This window comes from Myotis brandtii, unplaced genomic scaffold (assembly GCF_000412655.1).
Source record: "Myotis brandtii unplaced genomic scaffold, ASM41265v1 scaffold32, whole genome shotgun sequence".
NCBI lineage: Eukaryota > Metazoa > Chordata > Mammalia > Chiroptera > Vespertilionidae > Myotis > Myotis brandtii.
This window is the reverse complement of record NW_005362269.1, coordinates 8,639,544-8,656,150: the sequence shown is the minus strand read 5'-3', so window position 1 is coordinate 8,656,150 and position 16,607 is coordinate 8,639,544. Positions and strand designations below refer to the sequence as shown.

General features: G+C 42.6%; 1 protein-coding gene across 1 annotated transcript; it reads left to right on the top strand.

Annotated features, from left to right (window-relative positions):
* The first annotated feature begins 6 nt into the window (after positions 1-6).
* Positions 7-4,503, top strand: ZBED8 (zinc finger, BED-type containing 8). Its single transcript, XM_005870564.2, has 2 exons — positions 7-355; positions 2,466-4,503. Exon 2 carries the CDS (start codon positions 2,515-2,517, stop codon positions 4,297-4,299), a length of 1,785 nt encoding a protein of 594 aa, XP_005870626.1. The 5' UTR covers positions 7-355; positions 2,466-2,514; the 3' UTR covers positions 4,300-4,503.
* The last annotated feature ends 12,104 nt before the right edge of the window (positions 4,504-16,607 follow it).

Below are 16,607 nucleotides of genomic sequence, written 5' to 3'. Positions count from 1 at the left end.
CGGGCGCGTCTGTGTCACCCGGGTTCCTGCTCCGGGTTCACACCTAAGGAACCGCCGCCTGGACTGGTTCCGGCGCCCAGAGGCTTGGGCCTCAGACTAGCGGACAGTCACCTGGGGCCTGAAACGGGCGCCTCCGAGAGGCCCGAGCGTCCTTTGGGCCTGCGCCTCCCGCTCGGAGACGGGCGGGTGCAGACCGAGCAGGTCCTCCTTCCTCGCCGCCGGCGCCCTTCGCTCGTCTGGGCAGCCTCCTAAGCAGCGTCCGTAATAATAGCACCAACAGGTCCTTCCTACCACTTCCGAGCTGCGTGTGCTTTCCGCGCATGCTCCTTACTAGACATCCCCGCGACCCTCCCAGGTAGGTACTATTGTCAGCCCAGCCCCAGCCCCAGCCTGTGAGGGACAAAGCCAGGACCACAGGCTTTTGCCTCTGGAGCGTTTGCTCGTCCCTTTTCTCCTGGCTATTTGCTTTTAACTATAAAATGAAATGATTTAAATCCTCTGCCTGCCCAGACGCCCGCACCTCCCGCGGACTCGCATAGACTAGATAGAAGTTGAATGGAATTTGGTTTGGAGTTTTAGGTTTACAGCTGTACTTTGGTGTTGTCACTGCTGAGATGTGTATGTGTTAGCATTCCCAAACATTTCTGTTATGTGACTGTCCACTTTTTTTTTTCTCTCTCAATCGTAATACTTTTTCATATCTACCCTTCTGCTTCAAAAACCTGCAAAAAACATTCTACTTTGTTATATCAGATCTCTCGTTTTGAATCTCAAAAGAAGTCTGTGTTACAGAATTTTGGAAACTTTGGGGATCACTTATATTTACCTGGGAAATAAAATTGTTTCTAAGGTATATTTGAGCCTACCTTTGTGTTATACTTTTGCTCATTGTTCAGGAGGGAAAAAAGAAAAAGGAAGTTGTCATCGATTCAGAAAACTTAAATGCCTATTAAAGCATTTAGACTGTTTACTTAGCAACCTAGAACACCTGCCAGCTAGAGACTGGCCCGAACGGTACGTTTTCATTCCTCTCAGTCTGACTGTAGAGTAGGATCTGTATCGGAATCGCCTGGACAACTTCCTTTTTGATTCTTTTGTCCTATTCTGGAGATGATCTGTTAGTTCTAAGGTAGGACATGGGTATGTATACTTTCAAAGGGGATCCCAGTGATTATGATGGGCATCTCTTGTTAGAGATTACTGTTCTAGTTACTCTTCGCAAGAATGATCTAAAAATGCTTATTTAGAACACAGATTCTGGGCCCCTATTCCAGAGCTAGAGAATGGGAATCTCCAGGGGCGACGCCCAGGAACCTGCATTTTAGCACGAGACTTAAATGATTCCTCCATTTACTAAACTGGAAAACCACTGCCTTGGATTAAGCCAAATCTTAGAAATGCTGCTTATTTTTCCTTTTGTTGTGGCTTTTCTTAACTGCCTTTACTAAGTGATAGTTACATGAAAAAGCATCATGTGCCCTAGCCGGTTTGGCTCAGTGGATAGAGCGAAGCCTGCGGACTAAAGGGTCCCAGGTTCGATTCCGGTCAAGGGCATGTACCTTGGTTGCGGGCGCATACCCAGTGGGGAGTGTGCAGGAGGCAGCTGATCGATGTTTCTGACTCTCTATCCTTCTCCCTCCCTCTCTGTAAAAAATCAATAAAATATATATTTTTTTTAAAAAAAGAAAAAGCATCATGAAATTGCTCATAATTAAGAGAATGAGAGAAATTTTCCTGAAGTCTTGGTAACAAGAATAGTTGTGTTTCTCCTAAGCAAATTGTTTTGCTTTTCTGTATAAACAGTATGAGTCATGTTACACTTTAGCAGCAGGAATCTCTGAGCCAAATTTGCGTCCTGCTTCTATGTGGAGAAAGGCTTACTCAGAACTGTTTGAAATTTTCTGCTTAAGTTGGAGTCAAAGCCACTCAAGGATCAAGTGGTTTTACAGACCTGTTTAGTCCTTAACTATTAAAAAGAAATAGCCACCTGTCAAAATATCTGCCCTTTCTTAAAGTATTTAGTGAATTATTTCCTTCTCTATTCAGTGCTTCATAAAAGGGGTGTGCATACATTATTGGCCCAAGATGGAAGGAGGGGGTGGTAGTGAGATGTCCTTTTCTGTGAGAACGAAATGTACCAGATATGTTTGGAACATACATCTTTGAAAACAAATTAAGCCATAACTGCAGTTCACCAGTAGAGGACTTAAGGGTATTCACAACTTGCATAAACCCAAACCTCCCATATATAACTTGCTGGCAAGTCACATATTCCAGGACTTTAGCTGTGAGTTTTAGCTTTCAGTTGGACTGTCATGCCATCATGGCTTACTTTGAACTGACATCTATCTTACAGGATATTTCTTGACATGAACACAGATTGACAGGATGGCATGTAATGTGGCATTGTTTTAATTTGGTTAGCCACTGATTTTTAATGCGTGGGTTATATTTTACTCCCAAAGCAAAATTCTGCAGCATCTCTGGAATACTACCTGAAAATTCGGGGGTACCATGTCGAAGAAACGCAAATGGGATGATGACTATGTTCGTTACTGGTTCACCTGTACAACGGAGGTTGATGGAACTCAACGCCCACAGTGTGTCTTGTGTAACTCGGTATTTGCAAATGCTGACCTCAGACCATCAAAACTGTCTGACCATTTCAACAGACAGCATGGTGGTGTCGGTGGGCATGACCTCAATAGCCTGAAGCATATGCCCACACCATCTGACCAGAACCAAACCGTGAAAGCATTTGGAGTTGCATCTCAAGAGGATACCTTGTTACAAGCATCCTATCAGTTTGCGTATTTATGTGCCAAGGAGAAGAATCCTCATACAATAGCTGAAAAATTAGTGAAACCTTGTGCATTGGAAATAGCACATATAGTTTTGGGACCAGATGCACAAAAGAAGCTTCAGCAGGTCCCCTTATCAGATGATGTGATCCATTCCAGAATTGATGAAATGAGCAAGGATATCTTACAGCAAGTTCTAGAAGATATCAAAGCCAGTCCTCTTCAAGTGGGTATTCAGCTTGCTGAGACCACGGACATGGATGACTGCAGTCAGCTAATGGCATTTGTGCGATACATAAAAGAAAGAGAGATCATAGAAGAATTCCTGTTCTGTGAACCATTGCAGTTAACAACGAAAGGAAAAGATGTGTTCAATCTCTTCAGAGACTTCTTTTTGAAGCATAAGATAGCACTCGATGCATGTGGCTCTATTTGTACTGATGGTGCCTCATCTATGTTAGGAGAAAACTCAGAATTTGTTGCTTGCGTGAAAAAAGAAGTACCTCATATTGTGATCACACATTGTCTGTTGAACCCTCATGAACTTGTCACAAAGACATTGCCTACAAAGCTGAGGGATGCTCTGTTTACTGTTGTGAGGGTAATAAATTTCATCAAAGGGCGAGCTCCGAATCATCGCCTGTTTCAGGCTTTTTTTGAAGAGATTGGAATCGAGTATAATGTCCTCCTCTTCCATACGGAAATGAGGTGGCTTTCCCGAGGCCAAATACTTACTCATATTTTTGAAATGTATGAAGAAATAAATCAGTTTCTTCACCACCAAAGCAGTAATTTAGTTAATGGCTTTGAAAATAAAGAGTTTAAAATTCACCTAGCCTACCTTGCAGATTTATTCAAACACCTAAATGAACTTAGCGCATCGATGCAAAGGACTGGGATGAATACAGTATCAGCTAGAGAGAAGTTATCTGCTTTTGTTAGGAAGTTTCCATTCTGGCTAAAGCGAATTGAGAAAAGAAATTTCACTAACTTTCCTTTTCTTGAAGAAATAATTGTTTCAGATGATGAAGCAGGAAGCATTGCGGCTGAAATAACACTGCATCTGCAACTGCTGAGCAGCTCCGTCCATGGGTATTTTTCTGTGGGAGATCTTGATGAAGCGAGTAAATGGATACTGGATCCGTTTCTTTTTAATCTGGATTTTGTTGATGATGGTTATTTAATGAAAAATGATCTTGCTGAATTACGAGCTAGTGGCCAAATTTTAATGGAATTTGAGACAATGAAGCTTGAGGATTTCTGGTGTGTTCAATTCACAGTGTTTCCAAACCTGGCAAAGACAGCTCTAGAAATCCTTATACCATTTGCCTCAACATACCTTTGTGAATTGGGATTTTCATCACTTTTACATTTTAAAACAAAGTCCAGAAGCTGCTTTAATATGAGTGATGACATTCGTGTGGCTATTTCAAAAAAAGTTCCTCGTTTCTCAGACATCATTGAACAAAAGCTGCAGCTACAGCAGAAGTCACTGTAAACTGCTATGCTTTTTTAATGTATAAGTTTTAATATATTCTTAATTCCACTGTAAAATTAAGCTACTAATTCTGTCTCTTTCCTTTTATGGTATACCGAATCCTATGTTTAAAAAATTTAGCATCTTTAACTTTTAGTTTTCACATGAGCCATGTGAAAATATGTTTTAATAATAAGAATGCAAGCAGCAGAAAAGATTTAAGTACCACTATCTCGTTGATACATAGGATTCTTCTAAGTATCTGTCTAACCGGTTAATGTGATACATTAGAAAAGACACCAAGCACTAGAATATCCAGCTAAATGGTGCAGTATTCTAAGGAGTGGAGCCAAGAAAAAAAGAGAAGACCCCTCCAGAACACCCATTTTCATGTTAAGAGTAAAAGTCAAAGGACAAAATGACGGACTGAGTCTTCCTATGTCTGTGAGGGTTGTTATAGGCAGGTTAATAAAATCAGAAGATGATTATGAAATGTTCTAGTGCAGTGGTCGGCAAACTCATTAGTCAACAGAGCCAAATATCAACAGTACAACGATTGACATTTCTTTTGAGAGCCAAATTTTTAAAACTATATAGGTAGGTACATTGTTATTAACTTAATTAGGGTACTCCTAAGCTGGCCTTTGCTAAAAACGTCCTCAATCTGATTGAGGTACGTTCACTGAGGTCGACCTTTTCCAACTCTCCCATCCACACTCGTCTTGTATACTTGTTTCGTCTATCTCCTTTCCGAAAACCGACTTCTGCGCATGGGCCACGAAGTTTCAATCGTACTGTACGTGCGTGTCTTCACATGGTATTTTGTGGAATAGCCACACTCAAAGGACCAAAGAGCCGCATGTAGCTCGCGAGCCGCGGTTTGCCGACCACTGTTCTAGTGGGAGAAAGGATGATTCTAGTTTGTATAGGATTTATTTTTAAATGTATTCTTCGGAGTTAGTCCCACAGTGTCCAGTCCTCTAGCTACCATGCTCTAAATATGACATTAATAAACATCCTAATATCCTGTTAGTCACTCTGTCTTCTTTTAAATTACATCAGGACTCCAAGTCATGGAGGCTGCTAAAAAGGCGATCCCAGAGCCTTACGCTAGAGATTCTGATTTAGCTGGTCTGGGATATAAGCAAGGATCCTCATTCTTAACCAGCCTTCCAGATGTTCTGATGGAGTTGTTGGTCATCTGGCCTCATCTTATTTCTTTTACACTTATTTTCCCTTTATCCCAGTTTTCTCTTTTATTTTATATCTTTGTATATTTTTTAACATAGTTTAAAACTTTTAAATGGACCAGAATATGAATAATAAATAAATTGACATGAAGTCATTATAGTAATTAAGGGTCATCAAAAAGTTAGCCCTGGGAGTTTAAGTTGATGTACTCTTTCAAAATGATAATTTGGTAAAATATATTTTAATTTAAAGAAATTTACTTTTTTTTTTCAAAACTATAATGTTTCATCAAAGTACTGGATGCTCAAGGCTGGGGGGAAAAAATGAGTCCTATAATGGAAAGCTGCAGTCGGCCCTGGTCGGTGTTGCTAAGTGGTTAGAGCGTCATCCTGCACACCGAAGGGTCGCGGGTTGGATTCCTTGTCAAAGGCACGTACCTGGGTTTCAGGTTCGATCCCGATTGTGGGAGGCAAACAGTCAATGTCTCTCTCTTTCTCCCCTGCCTTCCACTCTAAAAGTGTCGATGGAAAAATGTCTTTGAGTGAGAATTAACAAAAAAAAAGAAAGAAAAAAAGAAAAGCTTCAGTCTCCTCCCACCCAATTACTTTAAGCATTTCTGCTGTAACTTTCTGTGGTTCTACCCATATAACTAAGAAATATGTTTATACCAAACACATATGCCAGTTTTGATTTATCAGTTTTAGAATTTATATATTGACTCCTCTAGATAATAGGTAAGGATTGAATTTCTAAAGCATCCATCTCCTCTCCTGCTACTCTTAATTTTTTTTATTATTATGACACTAATTTTAGTTCCTCTATTGATTATTCAGAGCTCTTTGAGGATTTTTCCCTCTAGGAATTTATCGCATGGGGATAAAGAATCAGGGATTTCCACAAAGTTTTATTTATGAGGTGGGTGATCACAGCATTTAATAATAGTGAAAACTTGGGGGGTGGGGGGACACTAGAGGGGAATGGAATGTGACTACCACTTGAAAACTGTAAATTTAAGTTTATATTGTCTACACAAAACTAAACATCACCATCAAAATACTTGTGTCAATAAATACATGCCTTCTTTCATTTTAAAATGTAGTTACAAAGTATGTCTTCATTGTTCCTAGTGTAATCTAATGTCAAAGACAGTTGGGAAAATTTCCAAAGGTAATAAAGGAAAAAATCTGGATGAGTATGTATAATGCTTGATATGTTGGCATGATGAGGCTGGCTCTGGAAGTGTGAAAACTGAACATTTAAAACAATTAGTTTCTACTGCAACTGGAACTAATGCTCATGCCAGGGTGAAGAACCACTGCAGAGATGATACAGCAATAGGACGCTGAAGACGAAGAAACAAGTCCCTGGCCCTCCCTCTAGATTTACACTATCTCTCTTACATCTCTTATTTGCACAGGCTTACAGAAATCTAGGTAATGAAGAAATGCACTCAATGGGATTATAATCCCAGCATCTCAAAGCAGATTATAGAAAGTATAGAAGGATGGATTTGAAGATCAAAGATAATAATTTAACCAGCACATTCTACCCCTTTGGCTATTTTAGCATCCATTCAGCCCTTTCTATCCATATTTGAATTTCTATACAATAAACATAACTTTGTGGGGGTTTTAAGGTGTAACTATTCTTTGTACAAATGAGGATGCGCTCACCTTCTCTCCAGAATGAGGAGACACAAAGTCTCAACTCACTCAAATTTAGTAGCAGTCCCATTAATCTGTTGCCTAAAAACCAGCCCCAACAACCAAGTTTGGTTTTTTTGGGGTGTGGGGGCAGGTGTAGAGGAGGTCTCTAGGTATAAATCACCTCTCTGTTATAAAAAACAATGATAACACACTGGTACAAACCACCCTGAAATTCTTCAGAAACTTGGTGACAACACTATTCATCAGGATGTGTCATGCCTTAACCAGGCCAATTTCAGGCCCCCTGGCACTAACCCTCACAGCACATGCCCAGAACGGTCAGTGACAGTCTCAACTTCCAATTCAGTTGAACCACTGTTGCATCCCCTGGTGAAAGCATTTCTCTCTTGGGAACCAAGATTTCCAAACCATGAGTTCAGAGCTATATCAATGGAAAGCAAAAATTCTTTGAGTTATTAGATACAATAGTCAAAGTCACTCCCACATCTAACCCTTCTGGACCAATGCATTCTGCCTTGGAAATGAAACAAAATCATACTCATTAGTTACCAACTCAAAGCACATATTGCATCCTAGAAGATTGAACCGTATCCTGTTAGGTTATTTTTTCCCAACAGCAAGTGTCTGACTCTTAAGTAGATCACTCTGTCATTCAAACAGACCAGGTTTATCTGGGTGATGAAGTACATGACAAGACCAATAAATTGCACAGGAAGCAATTTGTTTCCACACTCTGTTATGGAATAAATGTGTCCACCCTAAAATTCATACGCTAAAACCGTAACCCCCAATGTGATGGTATTTTGAGGTGGGGCCTTTGGAAGGTAATGAGGATGGGACCCTGGCTGAATGAGATTAGTGCCTTCTTTAGAGACAACAGAGAGCTTGCTGTCTCTCTGGAGTACAAAGGAGATCATATGAACACAGAGAGAGATGGAGACCACTTACAAGTTAAGAGAAGAGGCTTCAGAGTGAAAGCTACCTTGCCACACCTTCATCTTGGATTTCCCAGCTTCCAGAACTGTGGGAAATAATGTTTACTCAGTCTGTGTATTTTGTTATGGCACTCTAAGCAAAATAGCATACACTCCGTTGCTAGTCCTTGATGAGGTGCAATTGGTACATGATACCTGACAGTTAATAAAGCTGGCAGAAGTACTAAAAGCAATCCTTATCCAGATTATGTGTCTTTTCCATTGAGAGTGAATTACTGCCCCTTCCATGATAGAAGGAGTAGAATACAATTAGCCTGCTACCAAGTGTCCATATCAGGGCTCAGTGTTGGTCTCTGCTCTCTGCTGTTAGCAGGTCAGGCACTCAGTAGGTCAGTCTTGATGAGGAGAAGTCCATGTTGATGACCCTGTGAGTAAGCCTCCATCCTTGCCAACATGACCACTCTTTACAGGGGCCTGTTGAGCAATTGTTAGGATGGCTGGAGAAAGACTAATAGCTATAAAGTACATCATCGTGTCCTCACAATTATTGAGAGACTCCTCTGTTAATTTAGGTTCAGCAAAGCCATCAGAAAGTCCCCAAGTGAAAGTCAGCTGTCACAGGAGACCCATATGTACCTTAGTATTCCTGCCACTCTTGGTTACTTGCTGGGAGCAGTCCAGGTACAGTGATGAATTTCAGAATGCAGTAGCCGGGACTCATGGGTAATTACATTCCCTATAGTTGTATGCACAGTACATTCTCATGATTGCACAGTGTCCTTTGATGAGCATTCACCTGAAGCGCAATAATATTCCATTCTCTGCCTATTGTGCAAGATCCATCCACATACTTCACCCCCAGACCTTCTTGTCCCTTCTCTTCTAAATCCATTTCAAGTCCCTGGCCATTCATCAAGTTATTAGTAACTGCCTTTGAATATTGGAGTTTAGACTGGGTAGCATTCAGTTCAGTCGACAACCAAATGCACTGCTCAAAATTCTGCTCCCACTTAAGATTTCCCTTCATTTAGATCTTTCAGAGACACCTAATTGGGGTTGTAAAGTTGTAGCCGTTTTGGCAAAAACCAGCTGGTGCTAACATATTGGGCGGACTAAACTGAAAACCAGGCCTAAGTTTCTTTGTTCTAGTCAGCTGTTCATAAGGAACACTCCATGCAGCCAAAGTTATAGATTGAGAAAAAGGAAGCCTTGCAACAGGATTAGGTGTTAAAGCAGTTGGGCCAGTTACTCAGGCAACCTGTTTGTGCCTTCCTGACCTGCTTGATCTCTATCCCTTGAATCCCATTTCCACTTGACGACGGATTGTTGCTGTGCACACTCCAATTCATGGCTTGCTGGGCCACACAGCACCCAGACCCACTAAGCCTTTTCTCAAAAGGACAATAGTTATCTTCAAAAGAGGGAATGATTTGCTCCAAAACCCTAGAGGCTCATGCTTTGATTCTCCTTTGTCAGAGGCTCCATACAGAATCCCTATTTGCCACATTCAGGTGACATTGGACCTTCAGGGACTTCAGTCTCAAGCAGCAAAGTAGCTGGCACCACAGCATGGGCTCCCTGCAAGGCCTTCTTCCCTCCACTCAGGACTGGCAGTGTTATGGAAAGTGGGTCAGAGTGACACATGCAAGTGTGGTAAGTGTTGCCTCCAAAAAGGCCCACCAAGCATTATGCCTCTGTTTGTAGTACGTGATGCAAGGTACAGCAACCTGTTCTTCACCTTGAACTATTGCAGCATGCTCCAGACCACTAGCCCATCAGAAACACCACCCAGGTGGGTGAGCCCCTGAGTTTGTATGGAGTCTGTCTCCCACTCTCTGACTCGCATGCATTTTACTAAGGCATCTAAAATACTTGCTACTGCCTTCTTATCAGAACTAACCTGCATGTCGTCAGTGAAGTGGACCGGTATGAAGTACTGTGAAAAGTTGTGATGATCAGGATCTCAGCAGAGTACATTCTGGCAGACCCTGTACTTGTTCCCTTGAAATATGCTGAATCTGACTCTACTTATGGGTCTAGTGGCAGCAAGGAGTTGGGGTAGGTCTTAAGAAGTAGAGGCATCTCCTTGAAAGGCACCTGCCTCAGGTGAGGTTATTAGAGGGACTTCAAGCAAAGGAAGCCTAATCTCAGACATGAGAGGTGAAGGCGAGGAAGGCTCAGTGATTTGGGGCAGCGGTCGCCAGCTGGTGGTCCGTGGACCACTGGTGTCCGTGAGGTCTGAAAGGTTGGCGACCGCTGATTTAGAGGTTAAGATTTTCAGCTTCATCAGAGGCCATGCAGATGTCTTCATTCCAAGTCTTGGGGACACTTTCCCAACCCTCATTCTAACTTCCACTGAAAGTTGTAAGCAGTGAATTCAATTTACATTTAATCTGCAACTCTCACAAATATGTCTGAATTTGTTGGTTTTTAAAAATATTTTTATTGATTTCAGAAGGAAATTCAATTTACATTTAATCTGCAACTCTCACAAATATATCTGAATTTGTTGGGTTTTAAAAAATATTTTTATTCAGGGGATTGTCAAGGGCGGGGAAGAAAAAAAAAAGGACACATATGTAATACCCTTTGTAATACTTCAAGCAATAAAAAATATATATATTTTTTTATTGATTTCAGAAGGAAGAGAGTTAGAACCATCAATAATGAGAGAGAATCATTGATTGGCTACCTCCTGCACACCCCACACTGGGGACTGAGCCTGCAACCCTGGCATATGCCCTGACTGGGAATTGAACTGTGACCTCCTGGTTCATAAGTCGATGCTCAACCACTGAGCCACGCTGGCTGGGCTGTCTCTGAATTTGCAGCTACAAGAGATTTGAGATACCATATTTTTCCGTGTATAAGACACCTCCATGTATAAGACACCCCCACTTTTCCAACCCAAAATTAAGAAATCAATATTTTAAACATTTTGCTGGTTTTCCTCTTAAGGCCTTCTTCTTTTTTGGCATCTTAAGGAGTTGTTCTTCCCGTTTTCTCCACTGTCTGATCAAACACTCAGTGGGAGGAGGTCCAAATTGTCTCTCTGCAGCTCTATTTCCATGCTCTTTTGCGTAGCTGATTATATTCAGTTTGAATTTTGCAGAGTAAGACAATCGCTTACTGGTATTTATCTTTTTATTTTTTGACATCTTTATGGGCTCAGAACGTTCAGGTCCCTGTTGTATCTGCACACTCTCTACCTCCACCTCCAATTACGACATCAGCTGATGTTAGTAACAATAAGGCTCATCTGCACACTCTCCACCTCCACCTCCAATTACGGCATGTGCTGATGTCAGTAACAATAAGGCTCGTGGTTGGAGGAGGCCTGTTTGACAAGGTATGGGCAGCTACACACCCACATGGCTCCCTCCTCGGCTGACTTCATGTATAAGACACCCCTTGGTTTTTAGTCTAACGATTTTAGAAAAAATAGTGTCTTATACAGGGAAAAATACAGTAATTTTAGGACACCCCCTCCCCTCCCATAGAATCTCTATAGTCAGTTCTCTGACTGGGACTTGAGCTGAGATATTAGAGGGCTGAGTGTGTCCTTTCCTTTCTGTATGCACACTAGGGCAGTCAGAAGGAGCCACCTGCCCCAGTCCTTGTAGTCATCATTGTTCCCAGCAGCCACTTGGTCCCCCAGGGCACCTACTTCAGGAGGCTCTTCATCACAGTAATTAATCAGTGCCACTCCATGCCACTGGATACCACATTTCATTTCCATGACAAGGAGCTCAACATTGCATTCAAGTCTAAAGACAAACCCCTACACCTGAGAAAATGTCATCTTTGAGGATCTGTTTCCTGAGGCTCCTGGTACAAATTTCTGATCAGTCAAGGTTCAGTCAGGAGACACAAACTTCTCCAGTCACAACTGCTAAAGATAAAAAACTTCTTTCTAGCCGCTAGCTAAATTTCATTTATTCAGTTTAATCATGCCTCATTTTCTCAGTCTGGGATTTCTGCTTTTCTTCCAAGCCAAAAGACAGGGTTAGACCCTTTATTTCTAATATTTCCTCCCAAAATGATGCTGGGAAAGCCCTGGTTTCTCTACTCATCCATAGGCTGCTTTTTCAAAGCTTGATTCTATAAAGCAGGAGCCTCGAGCCCTTCTTAGTGGGACTTTTCCTCAAATCAAACGTCTGTTCATTTCGGATCCTCACACTGAGTTGTGAAACCTCATCAAGAACTTATTGCATCAGATTCCAAAACGAGGTCTCCCCAACTGAGGCCCTTCGAGTTACATCTGGAAATGAGCTGGATCTTTTCTGGGTCATTTCCCGTTGAATGTGAATCATGTCTATTTTGGTCTGACTTCGTTTGTACTGGGGCTCTAGCTGCCTCAGGGCTTTAACTCTCATGAAACCTTAGGCCAGAAAAGCCTCTCAGAACTCCCTGGTTCTTCTTTTTCTTCCCCGGAAAACTGCTCTGCGCAGCTAAATAGGGTCCTGTGGAAGGAACCTATGACTGGGCCAGATCCGCACTCACAGCCCAACTCTGCCCCCCCACTCCCTGTGTAACCCTGGGAAGATGGCCCGCTTCGGTGCCTTGGTTCCTTCAACTGTACAATGGGAGAAATATTTGTCCCAACCTTGGAAGATTGGAACAGCCTGCTCTTTGAAACGTGTGTTTTTTTAAATACAAGTATATAATAGTTGAGGGTTTATGATTATTAACTCTCTAAACTCTCTGCCATGTCCCCAGGTCCAGCTTATCCATAGCAGCAAAGGAAGAATTTCCAAGAAATGGAACACAGCATGTACTTTGTTTTATTTTTTTTTAATATATTTTATTGATTTTTTTCCAGAGAGGAAAGGAGAGGGATAGAGAGCTAGAAACATCGATGAGAGAGAAACATCGATCAGCTGCCTCCTGCACACGCCCTACTGGGGATGTGCCCAAAACCAAGATACATGCCCTTGACCAGAATCGAACCTGGGATCCTTCAGTCCGCAGGCCGACACTCTATCCACTGAGCCAAATCAGTTAGGGCTACTTTGTTTTAATCCTCACCTGAGGATATTGGGGATTTTTTAAAATTGATTTTTAGAAAAAGAGAGAAAGAGAAACACTTTTTAAAATGTTTATTGAGGAAAGTGGTGTCCATAATTAATAGACTTTCATGGTTTTAAAAAATAAACTGTTCCAAAAGTCATACAGTGAACAATGTCTCCCTCTTGCCACTGTTTTCCAGTTCCCCAGTCCAGAGACAACGTCTTGTATCACAGTTTTTTGTACATCCTTCTGGAGTTCGATTATACTCCTACACCCATGTGCGTGTGTGTTTTCCTCCCCTCTTCTTTATGGAACCTGCATGGTAGAAAACAAAACACACTGTTTTCTCACTATCTTGGAGATAATTCCATAATAGTACATAGAGGTCTGCCTCTATTACTTAATTAGTCCCCTATTGCTAGGCATTTTGATTGTTCACAGTCTTTTATCAGGTCAAACAAGGTTGCCAAGAACATCCTCATACTCCCAGGATAAGTTATAGGAAAGAAAACAGCTATGTCAAAAAATAAATCATGTATGTTTTCATTTTTATAAAACTGCAAAGCTTTCCTCGCAGTTTAGCTGTCATCTTGCTCCATTCTAAGTGACAACATGCACTCCACCATCGGTCTTTCTGTGGAATGGCAGCGAGTCCTCTCCATCTACAGCTGTCCCTAGTACTGCGACATTAGCGAAATGTTTCTCTCTCATCGATGTTTCTAACTCTCTATCTCTCTCCCTTCCTCTCTGTAAAAAATCAATAAAATATATTTTAAAAAAAAATTGCAAAGCTTTTCTCGCAGTTTAGCTGTCATCTTGCTCCATTTTAAGTGACAAACATGCACACCACCATCGGCCTTTCTGTGGAATGGCAGTGAATCCTCTCCATCTACAGCTGTCCCTAGTACTGCGACATTAGCGAAAATCTTATGCTGGAGAGCCTCGCAGCTCCAACGCCCCTTGCTGAAAGTAAATATTGACAGCTTGGATCGTGGACATTAGCTGTTTGGAATGATTCAACAGCCATTTTAAACACGCTTTTGCACCAAAATCAGAGAAAAGAAAGGGTTGAAAAAAGGCAAACAGGAAGGTCTACATTTGTTGTAAAAAGTATTACATAGGTCCTTTTTCCTTCATTAACCTCTTCCAGCCCGCTCCCATCCACCCCCTACCCCCGCCCTCAGGCCCTCACCACCCCATTGTCTGTGTCCACGTGTTATGCTTCCCACCCACTCTCCCCCGCCTTCCCTCTGAGGTTCAACAGTTGGAAAGTCTACATTTTAATAGTGGATGCAAGACAAAATGATCTTGGACTTTATCTTGACTCCACAACTGTCAAGTCACTGAAGGTCTCTGGACCTCTTTGTCCTTGTGTGTGAAATGAAGACTACAGACCAAATTATTTCCCAGGACCCTTCCTGCTTTGAGATTCTGAAGATTCAGATGGAGTGAAGGTCAGGGGCACTTGTCCTTCCAACCTCACTGTATTCAAAAAGCAGGAGATGTTGCAAATCAGTACGTTATTAATATCTAAGTTGGTGGTACAGGTGGGCAGGGATTTAGACAGTGATGAGTTGGTAAACAGGCTGGGGACTGAGTTGGGGGGAAGACAGTCTTGATTTGTAGCATTTGCTGATTTGTAACAAAACTGGAAAACCATCCACCCCCATTCTTCCGTTTACTCAGCCAGGAAACGTTTATTAAATGCTTGCTGGGTGCCAAGTGTGGCACCACTGCCTTTTCCTATACTTTTCATTAACCATTTATTTTCTTACCAGCAAGAGCAGGCCAGGGATTTGAACATGTTACAGTGGAGCCCTCAGGGTAGCACATGGAGATTCCTACTCTACCCTAGGAGAGGGGCTATCCTGAGCCCTTTAGATTCTGAATGGGCTCTGGGCATCCTAAGCAGGGTTTCCTCACCTTTTCCATTCCTGACACATCTGGGAACAGACCAACTTACCCAGATGGGGTGGTGGATGGAGGTCCACTTTCTAGCCATCCTCAAATCAACACCCTACACTATTTCACACGTCATCTTTCATGCATGTGCAGAACTCGCACCTCCCCTACACCCAGACAGGTCTCAGTCGCCCCTCAGGGCTCAACGGGAACCTCACTTCCCCAAGCTTTCTCTGACCACCCAGTTTTATACTTAATGCTTTTCTCTTCTGTAACACTCATTTCACATGAAACCACTTGCACCATCCTCGCTAGACTCTAAGTTCTTGGCGGACAGGCACCAAGCCTATTTGGTATATCTCTGTATCTCCACCACCTAGCTTAGGGACTGACACATAATAGATGCGCATGAAATGTTTGTTGAATGAATGTTTGTTGAGCCCACTAACTTTCATCCTCAAATAATATTTATGTAATATTAGTAATAATTCTCTACGTAGTTCAGTGGCTTACCAAATACTTTTATGGGTGAGTGTCCCAACTTTGGGGGGAAGGACAGTGCAGGAATATCATTATTCTCCCAACTTTTCAGAAAATGAGACACCATCTATGAAGTAACTGACTTGTCTAAGGTGGTAGAACCAGCATGAGAGTTGGAATGCATACCTGCACTAAAGGACTGTAAACCTTGGGTCATATACCATCTGTTAACCAGAGGCTCTGGCAGCCCAGGGAATACTGGTGGCTAGTGGAAGACAGCAGTGGAAGGAAGAGGGAGAAGCACAAGCCAGGCCTCTGATGACCTTTCTTTCCCCCAGTGTCTGCTTGTTACCCACACGGGTTCACTCCGTGTGTTCTGGGAGCTGGGACCCTAGAGCAGGGCTGGGCCAGAGAGTTGGTGAGGCCAGCAAAGCCTTTTCTTCTGGGGAGGAGGGAGGTGAGGGCTGAGAGGCAGGGGCACCTGCCCACGCTGTTATGTATGCGCACATTCACATCTGGACAAAATCCACACCAAGGCATACATACATATAACACACTGAACGAGCCACTGCACAAACAGGTGCCCCAGACATCGTGTACATACATACTGGTGCATGGTATGCATACTCGTATACACATTAAGCATGTACCCAACGCACAGATATGCAGACACTCCTGTGTACACCCAGCAGCTGACATACACACCGGCTGCACACCAGGCTGCAAGAGTAGACATGTGCATGGACATGTGCATGGACATGTGCATACATATGCACTCACCCATGCACACACACACACTCACGATTCTTATTCTCAACTACACGCAGTCAGTACACAGAGAAATGTACTCCATTGTAAGCGTCATACCCACACGCACCCTCACATCCACAGTGATGTCAATGCTCACGCGCAAGCAACAGACATACTCAGACCCTTGCAAACGCCTGGGTAACAATCATTTCTTGCACGTAAACCTCCAAATACACTGACAGGTTCTACACGCGGAGAGATGCCTCGATGCACCCAAGTTGCCACCAGCGCTTCAAGTTTTTTTCCAAACCAACTCGGTCGGGAGAGCTCTGTGCTGCGGTCCGGCCCACGTGACCGGGAAGGCGCTCCCGCCGGTGACGGGATGGGAAAAGTA